This window comes from Nicotiana tabacum, chromosome 10, assembly GCF_000715075.1.
Source record: "Nicotiana tabacum cultivar K326 chromosome 10, ASM71507v2, whole genome shotgun sequence".
NCBI lineage: Eukaryota > Viridiplantae > Streptophyta > Magnoliopsida > Solanales > Solanaceae > Nicotiana > Nicotiana tabacum.
In genome coordinates, this window is record NC_134089.1 from 73,330,787 (window position 1) to 73,346,849 (window position 16,063).

The 16,063-nt window shown below is 40.1% G+C and overlaps 1 protein-coding gene across 1 annotated transcript; it reads left to right on the top strand.

Annotated features, from left to right (window-relative positions):
- The first annotated feature begins 14,181 nt into the window (after positions 1 to 14,181).
- LOC107784326 (NDR1/HIN1-like protein 3) lies at positions 14,182 to 15,341 on the top strand. Its single transcript, XM_016605453.2, has one exon. It carries the CDS (start codon positions 14,357 to 14,359, stop codon positions 14,972 to 14,974), a length of 618 nt encoding a protein of 205 aa, XP_016460939.1. The 5' UTR covers positions 14,182 to 14,356; the 3' UTR covers positions 14,975 to 15,341.
- The last annotated feature ends 722 nt before the right edge of the window (positions 15,342 to 16,063 follow it).

Consider the following 16,063-nt stretch of genomic DNA (forward strand, 5'->3'; position numbering starts at 1 on the left):
GGAGAAACTCTCCGTGGAGAAAGGCAGCCACCAAACAGGTTTGATTTTTGATTTTCAGGACCCTCCTGGAAAATGGGACCTAGTTTAAATGTTCAGAAATAGCATAATCTAGCATAAATGCATCCCAAAGGAATATAAGTTGGCTTAGAAGTATGCATGTTCGAGATAGGATTCAATTAGGAGTTTCCAGGACCCTCTTGAATAATGGGACTTAGTTTAAGAGTTCAATTAGATAACAACATTTAGCGTAAAGTCTGTTGTAGGGTAGTATAATTCAGCCATAAAAGTTGTCACTCTTAAGATGAAATTAGACTTTTGATTTTCAGGACCCTCCTGGATAATGGGGAGTAGTTTAAAGATCCTCTTAGATAGCAAGGTTTAGCAGAAGTCACACCTGTATAAGATATAACTTAGGTTTTAAATTGTCGTTTAGTTAAGGGTTGTCAGGACCCCCCCTGAATAGTGGGACCTAGATGTCAAAATTCTTAGTGATACTTGGTAAATATGATTTAGTTTTACACTCACATCTGTGCCCAACCACCAAACCGGGGAAGAAAATTTTCTTTCTTTTGTCTATATTGTTGAAGTCAAGAGCCCGCCTGGAGAACAATGGAATATATTTAAAGTTTAGCAGTCAGGAGCCCGCCTGGAGAGCAGGGAATACATTTCAAGTTGAAGTCAGGAGCCCGCCTAGAGAGCAGGGAATACATTCAAGCGTAGCAGTCAGGAGCCCGCCTGGAGAACAAGGGAGTACAGTTTAAGTTTTAGCTTCTAAATTCTTTGTTTTACCTATTTTTGAAGTCAGGAGCCCGCCTGGAGAGCAGGGAATACATTTCAAGTTGAAGTCAGGAGCCCGCCTGGAGAGCAGGGAATACTTTCAAGTCAGCAATCAGGAGCCCGCCTGGAGAACAGGGAATACATATCAAGTTCAGCAGTCAAGCACCCACCTGAAGAAGGGGAAAAACATCTCAGTTTACAATTCAAGGTGGCAACAAACGGATGTCTCCGAAAGAATGGAGAACAACAAAGCAACAAGAAGCACAAGATCAAGTTTGAAGATATAGATAGGACTTTTGTAATCCATAGATCATAGTCTAGTATAGCTTGTTGTTTTATTCTGACATGGTGTAATGAGGAGGTTCAGTAAGCAGTAGCAGCAGCAGTAGCAATAATGAAATCACAGCTTCATGGTAGTACCAGCTACCAAAACTTCCCGAACTACACTGACCTGATTCCTTTTTAGCCAAGGATATGTAGGCAACCTCAGAGGCAGGGTGCGGTCAAATCTTTCAAAAATGATCCCCATGGTGTATTCAAACGGGCAAAAATCGCTCGTATCCGCTCACTTTATCTTTGCACAAAAACTCTTCGTGTTTCCGAACAAAGAGAGGCAGCTGTGAGCACGTGATTTTTGCCCTACATGAAATACTCCCATAAATTCAAAACAAAGTAATTTCATTTCATTATTTACAATTTTGTGGATTTTGTGGCATTTGCTGTTAATTATTTGCATTTTTTGTCTGTGCATTTCATTTGTTAATTAATGAAAAATACAAAATATGCCGCATTTGCATTTAGGATTTAATTTTTTTTGCATGTTTGAAATAATTAGTAATTTAGTGTTTTATAAAATGGAAAAATCACAAAAATAGTTCATTTTTGCACTCTAATTTTAATTTCTCGAATTTTGTTAGCTTTCTTTAATGTGGTATGTAATTAGTTATGGTAATTATTTTTAGAGTTTAATTAGTTCAATTTGATAGGATAATATTAGTTTTAATAATTAATTTAGGCTTTATTTCTAGTTTTGAAAAGAAAAGAAATTTGGAAATTGGAAAAGAAAAAAGAGATTCAAAAACAAAGGGAAATTCGGATTTGGGCCCTTAAATCTCCTTTAGCCCAATTTCCCTCTAGATCTGTACAATTCCAGCCCAAACCCGCCTGACCCGGTCCGGATTCCCCCTCAAACGAAACGACGTCGTTTCGATCAGTGTTGATCTGAGCCGTTGATCTCCACTTGATCAAACGGCTCAGAACTAAAGCCTGGGGAGTATATATATGACCGAACGCACACCCCCCCCCTTAGTTCATCGTCCCAACACCCCCAACTTCAGAACCCTGCCCCCAAGCCCTAGTAGCCGCCCCAGAATTCCCCACCGTCCGGTGGCGGCGCCGGCATCCAATCGCCACCGAATTAACACCATGAACTCCCTTCCACCTCCTCATCCCAAATCTCCAAACAGTTCCTCTCAAATCCCCCTCCATCACCTTGAATCTTAGATCTGAGTTTAGCGCTTGAAACCCTAAAAATTCCCAGATCCACCGAAAATCACACAATGCAATCCCTCATCTCCTTCCTGCCTCAAATACGTGTTTGTTTCATTTCAAAATGGTCCTTCATCGGTATAGCAGAGGTCCGGATAGCCAAATCTCTCCCTGGGTTCTTTTCTGGCTTAGCGAAGTCAAGTGAACCCAAAACCGTCATTAATCGTTTGTCTTTTGTTAAGGACAACCGATTAATGACCGTCAAAGGTTCACTTTCTTCTTCAAGGTTGTTCGAGTTCATGCAGTTCTTGCCGAAGCAGGTTTGGGAGAATTTCTTTTGCGTCGATTGGTTTCTTTTTGATCTCTTCTGTTTGTTTGCTTGGTTGTTTGTTTTTCTAGTTTTTGTCCTTCAGAATTTTCGTTTTTGCTTAATTGCATTATGTTCTGGTTGTAAGTTCGTTAGTTAGCTTGTTTGCGTAATTGTCAATGACAATCGGCTTCGTACGGTTTGAGTTTAATTTGTTTCAATTCATGAGATTTTCTTCTTTACGCTAGGTTTCATTTCACATTTGTGAATTAATTTTGGAACTGAAGCATTAAAGATTAGTCAAGTATAGTTCATCGTTCGCATCAATTCTTGTTTCAAGAACATTTTCTGAATTCACGTTTATGTGTGAAGGATATTCAAGCTAGTTTTCTCATAATTTCAATAGTTTTTTTGAATTTCAATTTGTTTGAAAGTGTCAGCCCGTTTGTTTACTGTTATTGTGATTGTGAGCATTCAGAATTTAAGGGGGGTAAATGTATAATGGGGAACTTTAGTGGGTAATTTTGGAGAATGTTTCAACTTGAAGAATCTTTAATAACTGATGGGAAGCTTCCTAAATGGACAGCTGCCCAAAATGGTTAGGGAAAATAGGCTGTAAATTGAAAATATCTGAAGGAAATGGACAGCTATCCAAAAATCAATTTTAAAAGATGCCCTATGAGGGTATTTTGGGAAAAAATTGACTGCCTTGCCTTGGAAGTTACACAGCAGACCGTCAGCCTTTAAAAAAGAAGTCTTTCTCTCATTCAAGACAGTTTTTTTACACCTTAGAGAGACCAAAAAGACAGAAAATACAGGAGAAATCAGAACAACTGGAAAAAACAAAAATCACTGTTCCATTGAAAGTTTTTCTGTAATTCTTGAGGCTCTCACTTCTGAAATGATCTCTGAACAATCGAGGGCTAAAATGATTTGAGCTTGGTTGGTTTTCAAAAGTTTGGTCCAAATTTTGGTTGTTCTTTTTTGATTGCTGGGTATCAGTGGTTATTTCTGCTGGTTTAAAGTTGGGTCCAAGGCTGATTTCATTGGTCATTTTTGAGCTTACTACTGCTGTTAAGTTTGGGATTTTGTTCTGTTGCTGCTGCCTACTAATCTTTACTCCTTTTGCTTTCCCCTTATTCCCAGGTACATGATCTCTGAGTTCTATCTAATGTGAGACCTGATTCAAAGATGAAATAAAAATCTGGATATTTTGAGCATAATGTCACCATTGTTTGCTCATAGATTTAGCTTTATTTTGTTTTGATTGCCTTATTTTGGAACCATATAGTGCATTGTATTCTGCTGGTTGCTGATAGTATCCTTCTGAGAGCTGAATTTGTTTGTAATTGCTTGATGAACAATTTGTTTAGTCGAATAAGTAGTTGTGTTTTACCATCAATCATGTAAATCGAGTAATGTAGACTGTATGAAAGCTTCTTTTGCTGTGTAATCTATTTGAACTGTCACAACAGGCTTGATGTACTTAGACATCAAGAAAAATGTTTCGTATTCAGTTTTATAGTGTATTGGACAAGAAAATGTTTTGGCTTGTCACTTTAGGGTCTGAGACGTATATAGAATTACCTTGATTATCTGTAAACTTGTTAAATATGAGTCGATTGTTCAAGTTCAGATTCACTTACTTAGCAGTCTCATCAGGTGTAATTTGTTATTGAAATGGTTTAATCAGGTGTAAGGTCTCGCGTAATTGCTGTTTGTTGAATTAGCTGAAGGGCTGATTTGTTTGAATGTGATGGTCCGATGTCCAGGATCTCGGGCCTTGATTGTCCTTGCGTCAGTTTGTTTTTTAAAAAAAATATACTTTGCTTTGTGGTTTGGATTTCGAACCCATGTTGAGACAAAAGGGGGATGGCTTGTATTCACGGTTTCTTGTGGGCTCATGATTAGAGCCCATTTGTTCCTCTTTAATCCTGAACGGATGCGCCACTTAAGTAATTGGGCCTATCTTATTTGGGCTCTCTTATTAATTGAATGAGTGCATTTTGGTGACAGCTTTGTAGTCGAACGAGCTCAGATTAAGTGACTCATTCGATAGCAAGGGTTCAAATTCCATTAGTGCTTAATTAACTGGATTCCGCCAAATAGATTTGAGACAAGCCATAGTTAGACACTTAGTAACCAATGGCTCTTGTGTTAATTTCACAATGTAGATGTAAAATAACAAATATTCGTAGAGAAACCTTTAGGGCCGTTTAAAATACAATTTGATTTTGTACACGTTCGCGTGACATGATTACAATTCTAAAAACCAATTCGGAGTATGCATTCGCGCAGCTTCGAACAAACCTTCTCAATAATAAAAATGGGTTTTCATAGGTTATTAATTAAATTAGCTCATATAGCTCGAGGTGCACCGTCTACCATTTAATCATGCCAAACGACAAAATGTTCGTAGTTTGCTTTAGACACATGCAACTTTGGCCAAACCTTTCTCTTTTTTATAATAATAAAGTGTTATTAATTGTGGACACGTTCGCGTGACATGATTTTTTGACGCGCCAAATAAATGGGTACACGTACGCGTGACCCATTTCGAGATAATTGTCTTAATTAAAAAGCGGTAAAGGATAAATGCACATAGGGTATAAAGTAAGTAATTAAACAATTTTAATAAGCCATGTATGATCAAAGAAACCGTGCTAGAATCACGGAACTCGGGAATGCCTAACACCTTCTCCCGGGTTAACAGAGTTCCTTACTCGGAGTTCTAGTTCACAGACTGTAATACAGAGTCAATCTTTTCCTCGACTCGGGATTTGAACCGGTGACTTGGGACACCATAAATCTCCCAAGTGGCGACTCTGATTTTTAAATAAATAAACAATCCCGTTTTGATTGTCCTTTAACTGGAAAAACTCCCTTATATTTATACACTTTTCCGGGGTGTAGGTAAAAAGGAGGTGTGACAGCAACATTCTTTAAAACAACAGAGAAACAACATGTTGAATCTTAGTTTGATTAGTGAAAAATAGGGTGCAACAACCGACCCAGACGAGCACTGTATGAACCATGACTAGGTAATGCACCACGATGAACCAGGCGAGCCATCTAAGTGGGCCTATAAGGGCGGACCCTACTATGGTGGGACTGCCCTCTATACGAGGCACTACTAAAACTACCCAAACCATGAGGACTCTTGGCCTCCCTCTCCTCATGCTCCTGACTTTGAACCAGCTCTAGGCATCTAGAAATATCAACCACCCCCATCAAACCTCGCATTCGTCTCAACCTCCTAAGCCATAATGAAATGTAATTCATAGTTGAGGCCATCACTGAACCTCCTAATCCTCTCCCTCTCAGTGGAAACTGACCATACCGCATGACGAGCCAACTCTGAAAATCTCATCTGATACTGAGTGACTGTCATACCCTACTGGCGTAGCTGCTCAAACTACCTACACAACTCCTCTCTACGAATCTGTGAAACAAAGTTATCTAAAAAGAGAACTAAGAGCACACACCATGTAAGTGGTTTCACATCGGCTGGCTTGCCAACTCATAGGCCTCACACCATTTATAGGCTACCCCTGTTAGCTAAAAAGTTGTAAATGAAACTACACAGGTATCCAAAATACTCGTTGTGCGTAGGATTCGCTGACACCTGTCTATAAAATCCTAAGCATCCTTTGACTCTACCCTACTGAACTTTGAAGGCCTGAGCCTCCCAAACCGCTCTAGTCTTTTTTGACCCTCAACACTCATAGGTGGGCCAACATGGGCCCGAGCAGCTACAATTGGCTGGACAGGTAGTGCCTCGGTGTTTGGATTCCTTGATTTACCTTCTTTGGAGTACGGGCGATAGGAGTCTAAGCACCTCCCCCTGCTTGAGAAGTGGCTGGTGCATCTGGAACCGAAATCGCCTAAGCAAGGCTCATGCATATAATCAAAATATGGGCCAAGGACTTCTGAAGGACTCGAATCACAATGGGCACAACTGTTGCTTGAGTTTGTCCCACCGCTCAATAACATATGGTATCTACTCATAAGTTGAAGCAACTGGTGGTTCCACCAGTGCTGCTCTAGCTGTAGTACATGTCGCACCTTAGCGTCTACCATGACCCCAACCTCTCCGGCCCTAGCTTGTGGTACTGGTGGCCATTTTCCCGATCTAGTCACACGTATCCTCACCATATGTGAGGGAATGGAAGAATAAAAGTTCAAATTTCGGAATTTACAAATCCACACGACAAGAATACAAAAAAGTAAAGTTTAATAATCGTTTGGTAGCTTCTCAAAGATAAGGCCAGGATTATGGGTAGCTTGGCATTCATTTCAGCTGAGGAGAGGCCATTGGCTTTGGATATTCAGTCCTTAGCTAACAGACTTATGAGGTTGGTTATTTAGAGCCCAGTCGAGTTCTTGCATATGTCTTGGCTCAATCTTCGTACTGTAGAGGATCAAGGCTTGTCAGTATGATGATCCGCACTTGCTGGTTCATATAGAGACGGTACTATAGGGTGGTGTTCTGCGACTCTAGGGTCACGTATGTGTTCCTAATGTTGATGGATAGCATGTTAAGTATGAGCACCAGAGGCCAGGTGGCCTACTCCTACAGATGGTTATACCGGAGTGGAAATGGGAGCACATCACTATGGACTTTGTAGGTTGTTTGCCGCGGACGTTGAGGATGTTTGATGTAGTTTGGGTCATTGTCGACAGGCTGACCAAGTCGACACACCTTATTACGATTGTGACTACGTACTCTTCAGAAAGATTGGCTCATATTTTCATTCAGGAGATTGTAAGGTTGCATCGTGTGCTTATTTTCACCATTTCAAATAGAGGCCCTCAATTCACTTCGCATTTATGGATAGCAGTACAGAGCGAGTTAGGCACCCTTGTAGATCTTAGCACAACCTTTCATCCACAAACAGTCGAAGCGGACAATTCAGATTCTGGAGGATATGCTCAAAACATGTGTTATTGACTTTGGAGGACAGTGGGATAAATTTTCTCCTTTGGCCGAGTTTGCTTATAGCAACAGTTATTAGTCCAGCATCGAGATAGATCCATTTGAAGCTTTATATGGTCAGCGATGTAGGAGTGACTTCACACAGCACAGTGTAGACAGAAGAGTTACGTAGATCAGAAGGCACGTGATTTATCTTTTATGGTAGGCGAGAAGGTTCTCTTGAAAGTCTCACCGATGAAGGGTATCATCAGGTTCGGAAAGAAGGGCAAGCTGAGTCCGAGGTTTATTGGCCTATTTGAGGTGAGTTTGGGAGGTTGCTTATAAGCTTGCTTTGCCTCCTAGTCTATCGGGAGTTAATCAAATCTTCCATGTGTCTATGCTTCGAAAGTACCATGCCGATAGGTCGCATGTATTAGATTACAACACAGTCCAGTTAGATGAGACCTTGGATTATGAGGAGCCAGTTGCCATTGTTGACAGGTAGGTTCGCCAGTTGAGGTCTAAGAAGATTTCTATGGTAAAGATCCAGTGGAGGGGTCAACCAGTTGAGGAGGTGATTTGGGAGACCGAGGATGACATACGGATCAGATATCCACACTTATTCAGCACTCCAATTATGATTCCAGGCCCATTCGCGGATAAACGTTTGTTTAAAAAGTGAAGAATATAATGACCCGAACGGTCACTTTTCTTTATAGATCCTCGTTCCCCTAATAGAGACTTCCCATATGTTTTTTTACTGTTTGATGACTTGTGTAGATGGTTGGTTTAGGTTTGAAAGGGTTCGGGTTTGAAGTCGGAACTCTTACTTCCTAAATAGTGGCTTACGATGGCCAAGTTTGACTTGAGTCAATATTTTGAGTAAACAACATCTGAACATAGATTTGATGGTTCCAAGAGGTTCGTATGATGATATTAGACATGGGTGTATGTGCGGATCGAGTTTCGGGTGATCCGGGAGCGTTTTGGTGCCTAATGTTGAAAGTTGGCGTTTTGAAAGTTTTCTAGTTTTTTGAATTCAGTTTGACGTAGGCTTTGGTATTATCGAGGTATGTTTGGGATTCCGATCCTAGGAATAGATCAATGTGGTGATTATGACTTGTACGGAAAATTTGGTGTCATTCTGAGTGGTCTAAGTATGATTCATTGTGTTCAGAGCTAGTTGAAAAGTTTGAAGTTCATAAGTTGATTCAAATTGGTTTTGGGGTGCGATTCTTATATTCGATCTCGTTTTACTTGTTTCGAGGGTTCGAGCAACTCCATATAATGTTTATGGACTTATTAATGCATTTGGACGGGTTCCCGGGTGGCTCGGGTGAATTTTAAACCATCTGGAGCTAAATCTAAAAAAATTGTTGTTGTTGTTCTGCTTTCTTATTTGCGAATGCGGAGAAGGCGTTGCGTTCGCGATGAAGGAATAAGGCTGGGTGGCATTTTTCCTTATGTGTTCGTGAGAGGGGGATTGCATTCGTGGTGCTTTAGGCCATTGCTTTCGCGTTCGCGCTCTGTCCTTCCTGTTCGCGAAGTGTGAGGCCAACTGGGGAGGGGGTCAGTCGATGGCCTTCGTATTCGCGTTGAGGCCGCTGTGTTCACGATGGGCGGGTCAGCTAAGCCTTCGCATTCGCGAGTCTGTTCTCGCGTTCGAGAAAGGCATTTTTCCCAGGCTTGGCATTTTGCCTTTGGTATCGCGATCGCGAAGAAGGAAGCACTAGGTAGTGTCTTGATTTAAAGATGGGACTTAGGCTTATTTTCCCATTTCGCATTTCTGTGGTCCGAATTTGGAGCTTCTTGGAGAGAGGTTTTCATCAAGAATTGTAAGGTGAGTAATTTCTACCTAGTATAAGTTAAATACATAGATTATGGCTAGATTTTAACATATAAAAATGTGAAAATTTTAGGAGTTGTTGAAAAACCAGGTTTTGATAAAAATGGGATTAGACAACGAAAATGATTATGGAATTGAGTAGAAATTATATATTTATATTCGTGAGGTTATGGGATAATATTTATTTGCGAAAATTTCCGGAATCCGGGTGCGTGGGCCTGGTAAACTTTAGGAACCTTCGTAATTGGGTGGGTAATTACTCTAGTGGTTAAATCATGAACTTTTGAGCACTTATTGATTAGTTCATACGACTATTGATTAGCTTTGGATTGCTCAGCTTCGTTTGAGGAGCTCTAGAGAGGTTAAAGAGCCGGTTAATGGATCTGAAAGCGAGGTAAGTCTTTTGCCTAATCTTGTAAGAGGGAACTTATCCTCTAAGGTGTATTATTTGTTGTGTGCTGCTTGTTGTGGGGAACTACGTGCGCACGAGGTGACGAGAGTCCACACGTGGATGTATTCATGTTATATCCAGTTAGACTTAGATTCACATCATGCCTTAACTGTGCTATTTGTATTTATCATGTGTATTCATTTCCTTGATTATGACCGAAATTGAGAATTAGAATAAAAATATTTGTTTAGCCTCTTACTTTGGAAAAACTGGGAAATTTTTGATGAACTATGGATCCGTATCTTCTCAACTCACATGTGCTTCCGCGAGCGAGATAAATTTCTCTACTCTTATGAAAACAGGTTGTTTGCCTCGACAGCAAATTAAATTACTTTTATGGGATCGGGTTGTTTGCCTTGGCAGTATGGTAACACTATTCTTATGGGATTGGGTCGTTCGGCTCGGCAGTACTGAGTACTACTATTCCTATGGGATCGAGTCGTTTGCCTCGGCAACTTCGTGCTTAATACTTGGGACTGGATTTGGTTTGGTAACAGTTAAGTTAGCACCTTCAAGGCCAGATATGACATGTTCAGTGATTTGATATAGACTCATGTGTGCAATTACTGTAATTACTTTTATTTGTTTTGTTGCTACTTGTTGTACATTCTCTATGTCTACTTTATGTATTTTTATTACTGTTGACCACTAGTAAGTGTCAAGTCAACCCCTCATCACTATATATTCGAGGTTAGATTAGATACTTATTAGGTACGCATTGATTTACGTACTCACACTATACTTCTGTACTGAATGTGCAGGTACTACCAGTGGTCACACGGGCTCGTAGCCGCACCTCTATGGAGACTTAGCGGTGAGCGGCTTGCCTTGCTTCAATCTGGAGCACCAAAGTCTTCCTTTACCTTGTTTATTATTTGTCTATTACCCTTCATACATTAGTTGTATTATTTTTGTGTATTCTCTAGATTGCCCATGCACTTGTGGCACCGGATTTTGGAAAGTTCTAGTAGATACTCATGGTTTTTGATTATTTAATTTCACTACTATACAATATGTTTAGTTTATATTTTACATTACTACGATCACCCACTATTTGTTTCCTTATTAAATAAAAACCAACGACTTCGAAAACATTAAAATGAGCAATTAAGTAGATATTTCACCATTGGCTTGCCTAGCGGCGAGGTGGGAGGCCATCACGGCATAGAGTGGAAAATGTGTCATGACAAATCTTGTTTAAGTAAATATGTACACATTATTTTCAATCTCAATAGCTCAAAATTATAACCAAAACACCACTCATGTACTCCATTCCAACATTATCACGACCCTAAACCCGTACCCGGTCGTGATGATACCTCTCGTGAAGACAAGGCCAACCGATACATCCCCACTTCCATTTTAAGCAATTAAAATAATAAATATTAAGTCTTAAACATAATAAATATCCTAAATAGATAAGGTGAAACAGTACAATTTGCGGAATTAAAACCAACACAGCCCGACATCGGGGTGTCACTAGTCATGAGCATATATAATAATACTACAAGTCTGAAAGAGTCTACTCAAATTATTACAGAACACTAATAAGAGATAAGAAATGAGATAGGGTGGAGAAACACGGGGCTGCGAATGTCGAGCAGGTACCTCGTGAACTCTGGAATCTGCTGGAAGCTCTTAACCCTCGCCAGCAGGACCTGAAGCGCCTGAATCTGCACACAGGGTGCAGGGAGTAAAGTGAATACTCCAACTCAGTGAGTAATAATCATAAATAAATACTGAGAAATAAGAAATCATGTAAGGCACATCACAGGCTATAAGGAAGCAGTAAATGCCAGTAAAAGTAATGAAACAGTGAAAATATGCAAAGTCACTTTAGTTTCAGTGTAAGCTTCTTAAAAATGCCTTTTTAAATAGTTAAGCAAGTAAAAGACAGACAACTAAAGAAAAGGTAAACACATAAAGAAATGCCCCTCGGGCACAATACCAACAGAATCAGCCTCGGGCAACACATGGAATAATAACCAGCCTCTCGGGCTATATCTCACATAACCATGGGTATTCGCGCTCACTGGGGGTGTGCAGACTCCTGGAGGGGCCCCTTACGGCCCAAGCGCAATATCAAGCCATCTCGTGGCATAATCACATAGGCTCTCGGCCTCATATCAACAAGCCACCTCGTGACGTACAAATCTCAAGCCCTCTGCATCATAATCATAATCAAGTGTTTTCTCACAACATAGGCCCTTAGCTTTACTCAGTCGAAATTCTCACAAGCCACTCGGGTAACAGTAAAACATGATGTTCAGCCCAAAATATCATTTAAAATATCATTTTAAGTTTTAAAGCAGAGTAGACATGGCTACGTTATGAAAACAGTAGAATATAGCATGACTGAGTACAAGTATAAAGTCAAAACAGTGAGAAAATATCAGTAAAATCCCCCTAAGGGTTCAAATAGTTGGCACGAGGCCCAAATATGGCATTCAGCCCCAAACATGATGATAGCAAGTAGTTTTCAGTCAAATGCATGGTAAAATAGTCATTCAGGATGGACTAAGTCACAATCCCCAATAGTACACAACCCCACCCTCGTCATCTAGCGTGTGTGTCACCTCAATATAGCACAACGATGTGCAATCCGGGGTTTCATACCCTCAGGACAATATTTACAATCATTACTCACCTTAATCAGGTCCAAACTCTAGCCCGCGACGCCTTTGTCCCCGAATCGGCCTCAACTCGTGTCAAATCTATCCAAAATCAGAATCACGACGTCAAAATATGCTAAGGGAACGAAGCCCATGCGAAAATAATCAATTTACAACATAAATCCCGAAATTACCAAAACCCGACCTCCGGGCTCACATCTCAGAATTCGATAAAATTCACATCAATAGATTCCTTATCTCCCCACGAGTTCATACATATCAAAAGTACCAAAATCCGACCATAAATGGTCCCTCAAATCCTCAAGTCTAGGTCTCCAATACCAAGCCCTAGTTTCCCCAATTTTAACCCTTAAATTCCATTAGTTACAGCTCTAATCCGTGAAATAATACCATAGGAACGAATTTTTAGGTCCAAAATCCTTACCTCAATGAAATCCCCTTGAAATCCTTCTTCAAATCGCCCAAAAAGCTCCAAAAGCCGACTTAGAAATGGTGGAATAGCTCAAAATCGCGAAGGAAATAATTTATACCTTCTGGCCCAGGCATTTTGCATCTGCAGCCCCTTCTACCGCTTCTGCGGTACCGCTTTTGCGGTACCACTTTTGTGGTCCTTGAACCGCTTCTGCTGTTTTCACTTAAGCCACTCAGACTCCGCATCTGTGATGCCTAACCCGCACCTATGCCACCGCAGGTGCGGTTCCTCTACCGCTTCTGCGGTTCCTGCCAACTTTCCACTTGGCTGCATCTGTGGCTCCCTTTTTGCTTCTGCGAGACCGCACCTGCGGTCCCCTAGCCGCAGGTGCGGTTATGACAGCAATGGGAAACTTCAGCTGTCACAACCAACTCCAAATCTTTTCGCCAACCATCCGAAATCACCTCGAGGCCCCCAGGACCTCAACCAAAAGCACAAACACATCATATACCACCATCCAAACTTATACCAATCTTCAAAACACCTCAAACAACATCGAATAAATCAAAACACTTCGGATTCAAGCCTAAGTTTCCAAAATCTTCCGAATTATGCTTTTGATCAAAAAGCATACCAAACCACGTCCAAATGACCTGAAATTTTGCACACACATCCCAAATAACCCAACAGAACTATTACAACTCCCGAAATTTCATTCTGACCCCTATATAAAAATCTCACCTACCAACCGGAAAACGCCAAAAATCCAATTCCGCCAATTCAAGCCTAAATCTACTCCGGACCTCCAAAACACATTCCGATCACACTCCTAAGTCCCAATTCACCTCCCGAAGCTATCCGACCCATCAGAACTCACATCCGGGCCCTCTAACACATAAGTCAACATCCGATTGACTTTTCCAACTTAAGCTTCCTCAAAAGAGACTAAGTGTCTCAAACCTTACCAAATCCTTTCCGAACCAAGCCAACCAACCCGATCACATATAGAACCGATAGACAAAGCAATAAGAAGCAGAAATGGGGGAAACGGAACGATAACTCATGAGATGACTGGCCGGGTCGTCACAAACATTCTACTGTTACAATGTGTATTAAGAATTAACCAGTATCGATACATAACCAGTATCGATACTGTTTTTAACTACCTATACTTTTGTCTCACCCATGATAATAATAATAATTTAAACAAATTACTAAAAATAAAATTTCTCCGCAAAGACAACCGTGTGTCAAACCTTAACCACTCCGAAAAATTAGCATTTCCTCTATTTCCTCCCCACCATTTATTTACGTACGAACTCCAGAAAATGCCAATCCTATTCAAGTATCTATACATACACATTAACCTCCCTTTCAATCTGGGCAACAGATACAGAAGAATCATTTTCCACCTTCCCATTTGATTCTTCTGTATATTCATCCCCCTCACATTACCAAAATCCCTTCTCATTCTCCTTACATAATCCAAATTATAGAACAAATTACAAAAGAAAGAAAGCAACAATCATGGGGCGCTGCTGCTGCTGCAACTGCCTCTTCAGCTGCGTTTTCGCATGCATCTGTCAAGTACTCTGCGCCATTATCATCATTTTGGGCGTCATTATTTTAGCCCTTTGGCTCATTTTCAGGCCCAATAAGGTCTACTTCCACATCGCTGACGCCTCGCTCACAAAGTTCGATTTCTCCCCCACGACAAACACCCTCGATTATGATCTTTCCCTCAGCGTTGACATCAGAAACTCCAACAAAAGGATTGGGGTTTACTTTGACAAAATCGAAGCCAAGACTACTTATCATCGCCAAAAGTTTGCCAATACCAATCTTGAATCGTTCTATCAGGACCCCAAGAATACTACTATCTTGAATCCAGTGCTCAAGGGCCAGAGTTCGGTTTATTTGGGAGATAGTGAGAAATCAGATTACAATGACGAGAAGAAATCTGGGATGTACAGGATTTTCACTGTGCTTTACATGCGTATTAGGCTTAAGTCTGGTTGGATCACATCAGGGAAGATTAAGTTAGCAGCTGGCTGTGAGTTGAAGGTTCCTATGAAATCAAATGGTGGATCTTCGGGTACTTTTGAGAGAACCAACTGCGTTATTATACCTTGGGCGCGCCATTAATCTTGGAGTTTATTTCTTTGTTCTTTTTTAATTTCTAGTTTTTGATTTGTTTCTCTATATATTCTTTGGATTATTAGGAGATGTTCTTGATTAAGGGAATTTGTTTTCTTTTGTTTTGTGTTTTGAGATATTACTCATCCCGATTTATCTTGAAAGATAAATTGTTGAGTGTATTGGGATGAATGAACCTAAATAAGACATAACGAATATAGGGATTTCGTACTATCGATCCCCACAAATTTGGGATTGAGTTAGTTAATTCATTGATAAGTTTAGATATTATTCATCTGTACACATAGTATGATCTGGTTATTCTATTGTTTCAATTCTGAATTATCAATGAGTATTTTTTTTGGATTTTCTCTCACTCTGGTTCTGTTTTGTGTTCTGTTTACTCTGGCGATATGATTATGAGGATTGAGAGTGAAGCTTTGCCTTCCTCGCTAAGTTGGAACGAAAGAATGTGATCTAACTTTGAATATCAAGATGCATACATGGACAAGATGAAACACGATCCGCAATTCGAAGTACTTACAATCCTAGAATCTCATGTAAAATGTGCCATGAATTGGCTGTATATATATGTTTCATTTTCGCAGCATATAATGACGAAATTAAATAAGAAGTACGTAGACATAAGGTGGTGTTTTCACTTACGTAGACATAAGATTTTTTCCCCTTTTGAACCATGCAGGTAAGTTCTAACAATTCGGTAAGACTTAGCTTGTGAACAATTAAATAAGATAGGAGAATCAAGTTAATTATACCAAAGTTATGATTTGCTTTCACGACTTGTGAACAACTGAATACGAAAAGTTCTGCCAATTCGATAACTTGGACTTATAAAAGATTTGACAAAATATATAGATATAGAAGAATGAAGGTTATACGAAAGTTATGACCCACCGACATAACTAATTGCCATGAACAATTGAACATAGGCAAGTTCAGTCATTATCTGATTAGACTACTTATAAACAACTTAATAAGTTATATAGAAGAATACCAAAGTTATAATCTGCCATCATAACTTGTAAATGATTGAACACACATAAGTTCAGCTAATCTGGAAAGATTTGTGCACGATTT

Bases quoted from the DNA above. Each gene is read 5' to 3' on its own strand.
- LOC107784326 (XM_016605453.2), top strand. From the start codon at position 14,357: ATGGGGCGCTGCTGCTGCTGCAACTGCCTCTTCAGCTGCGTTTTCGCA.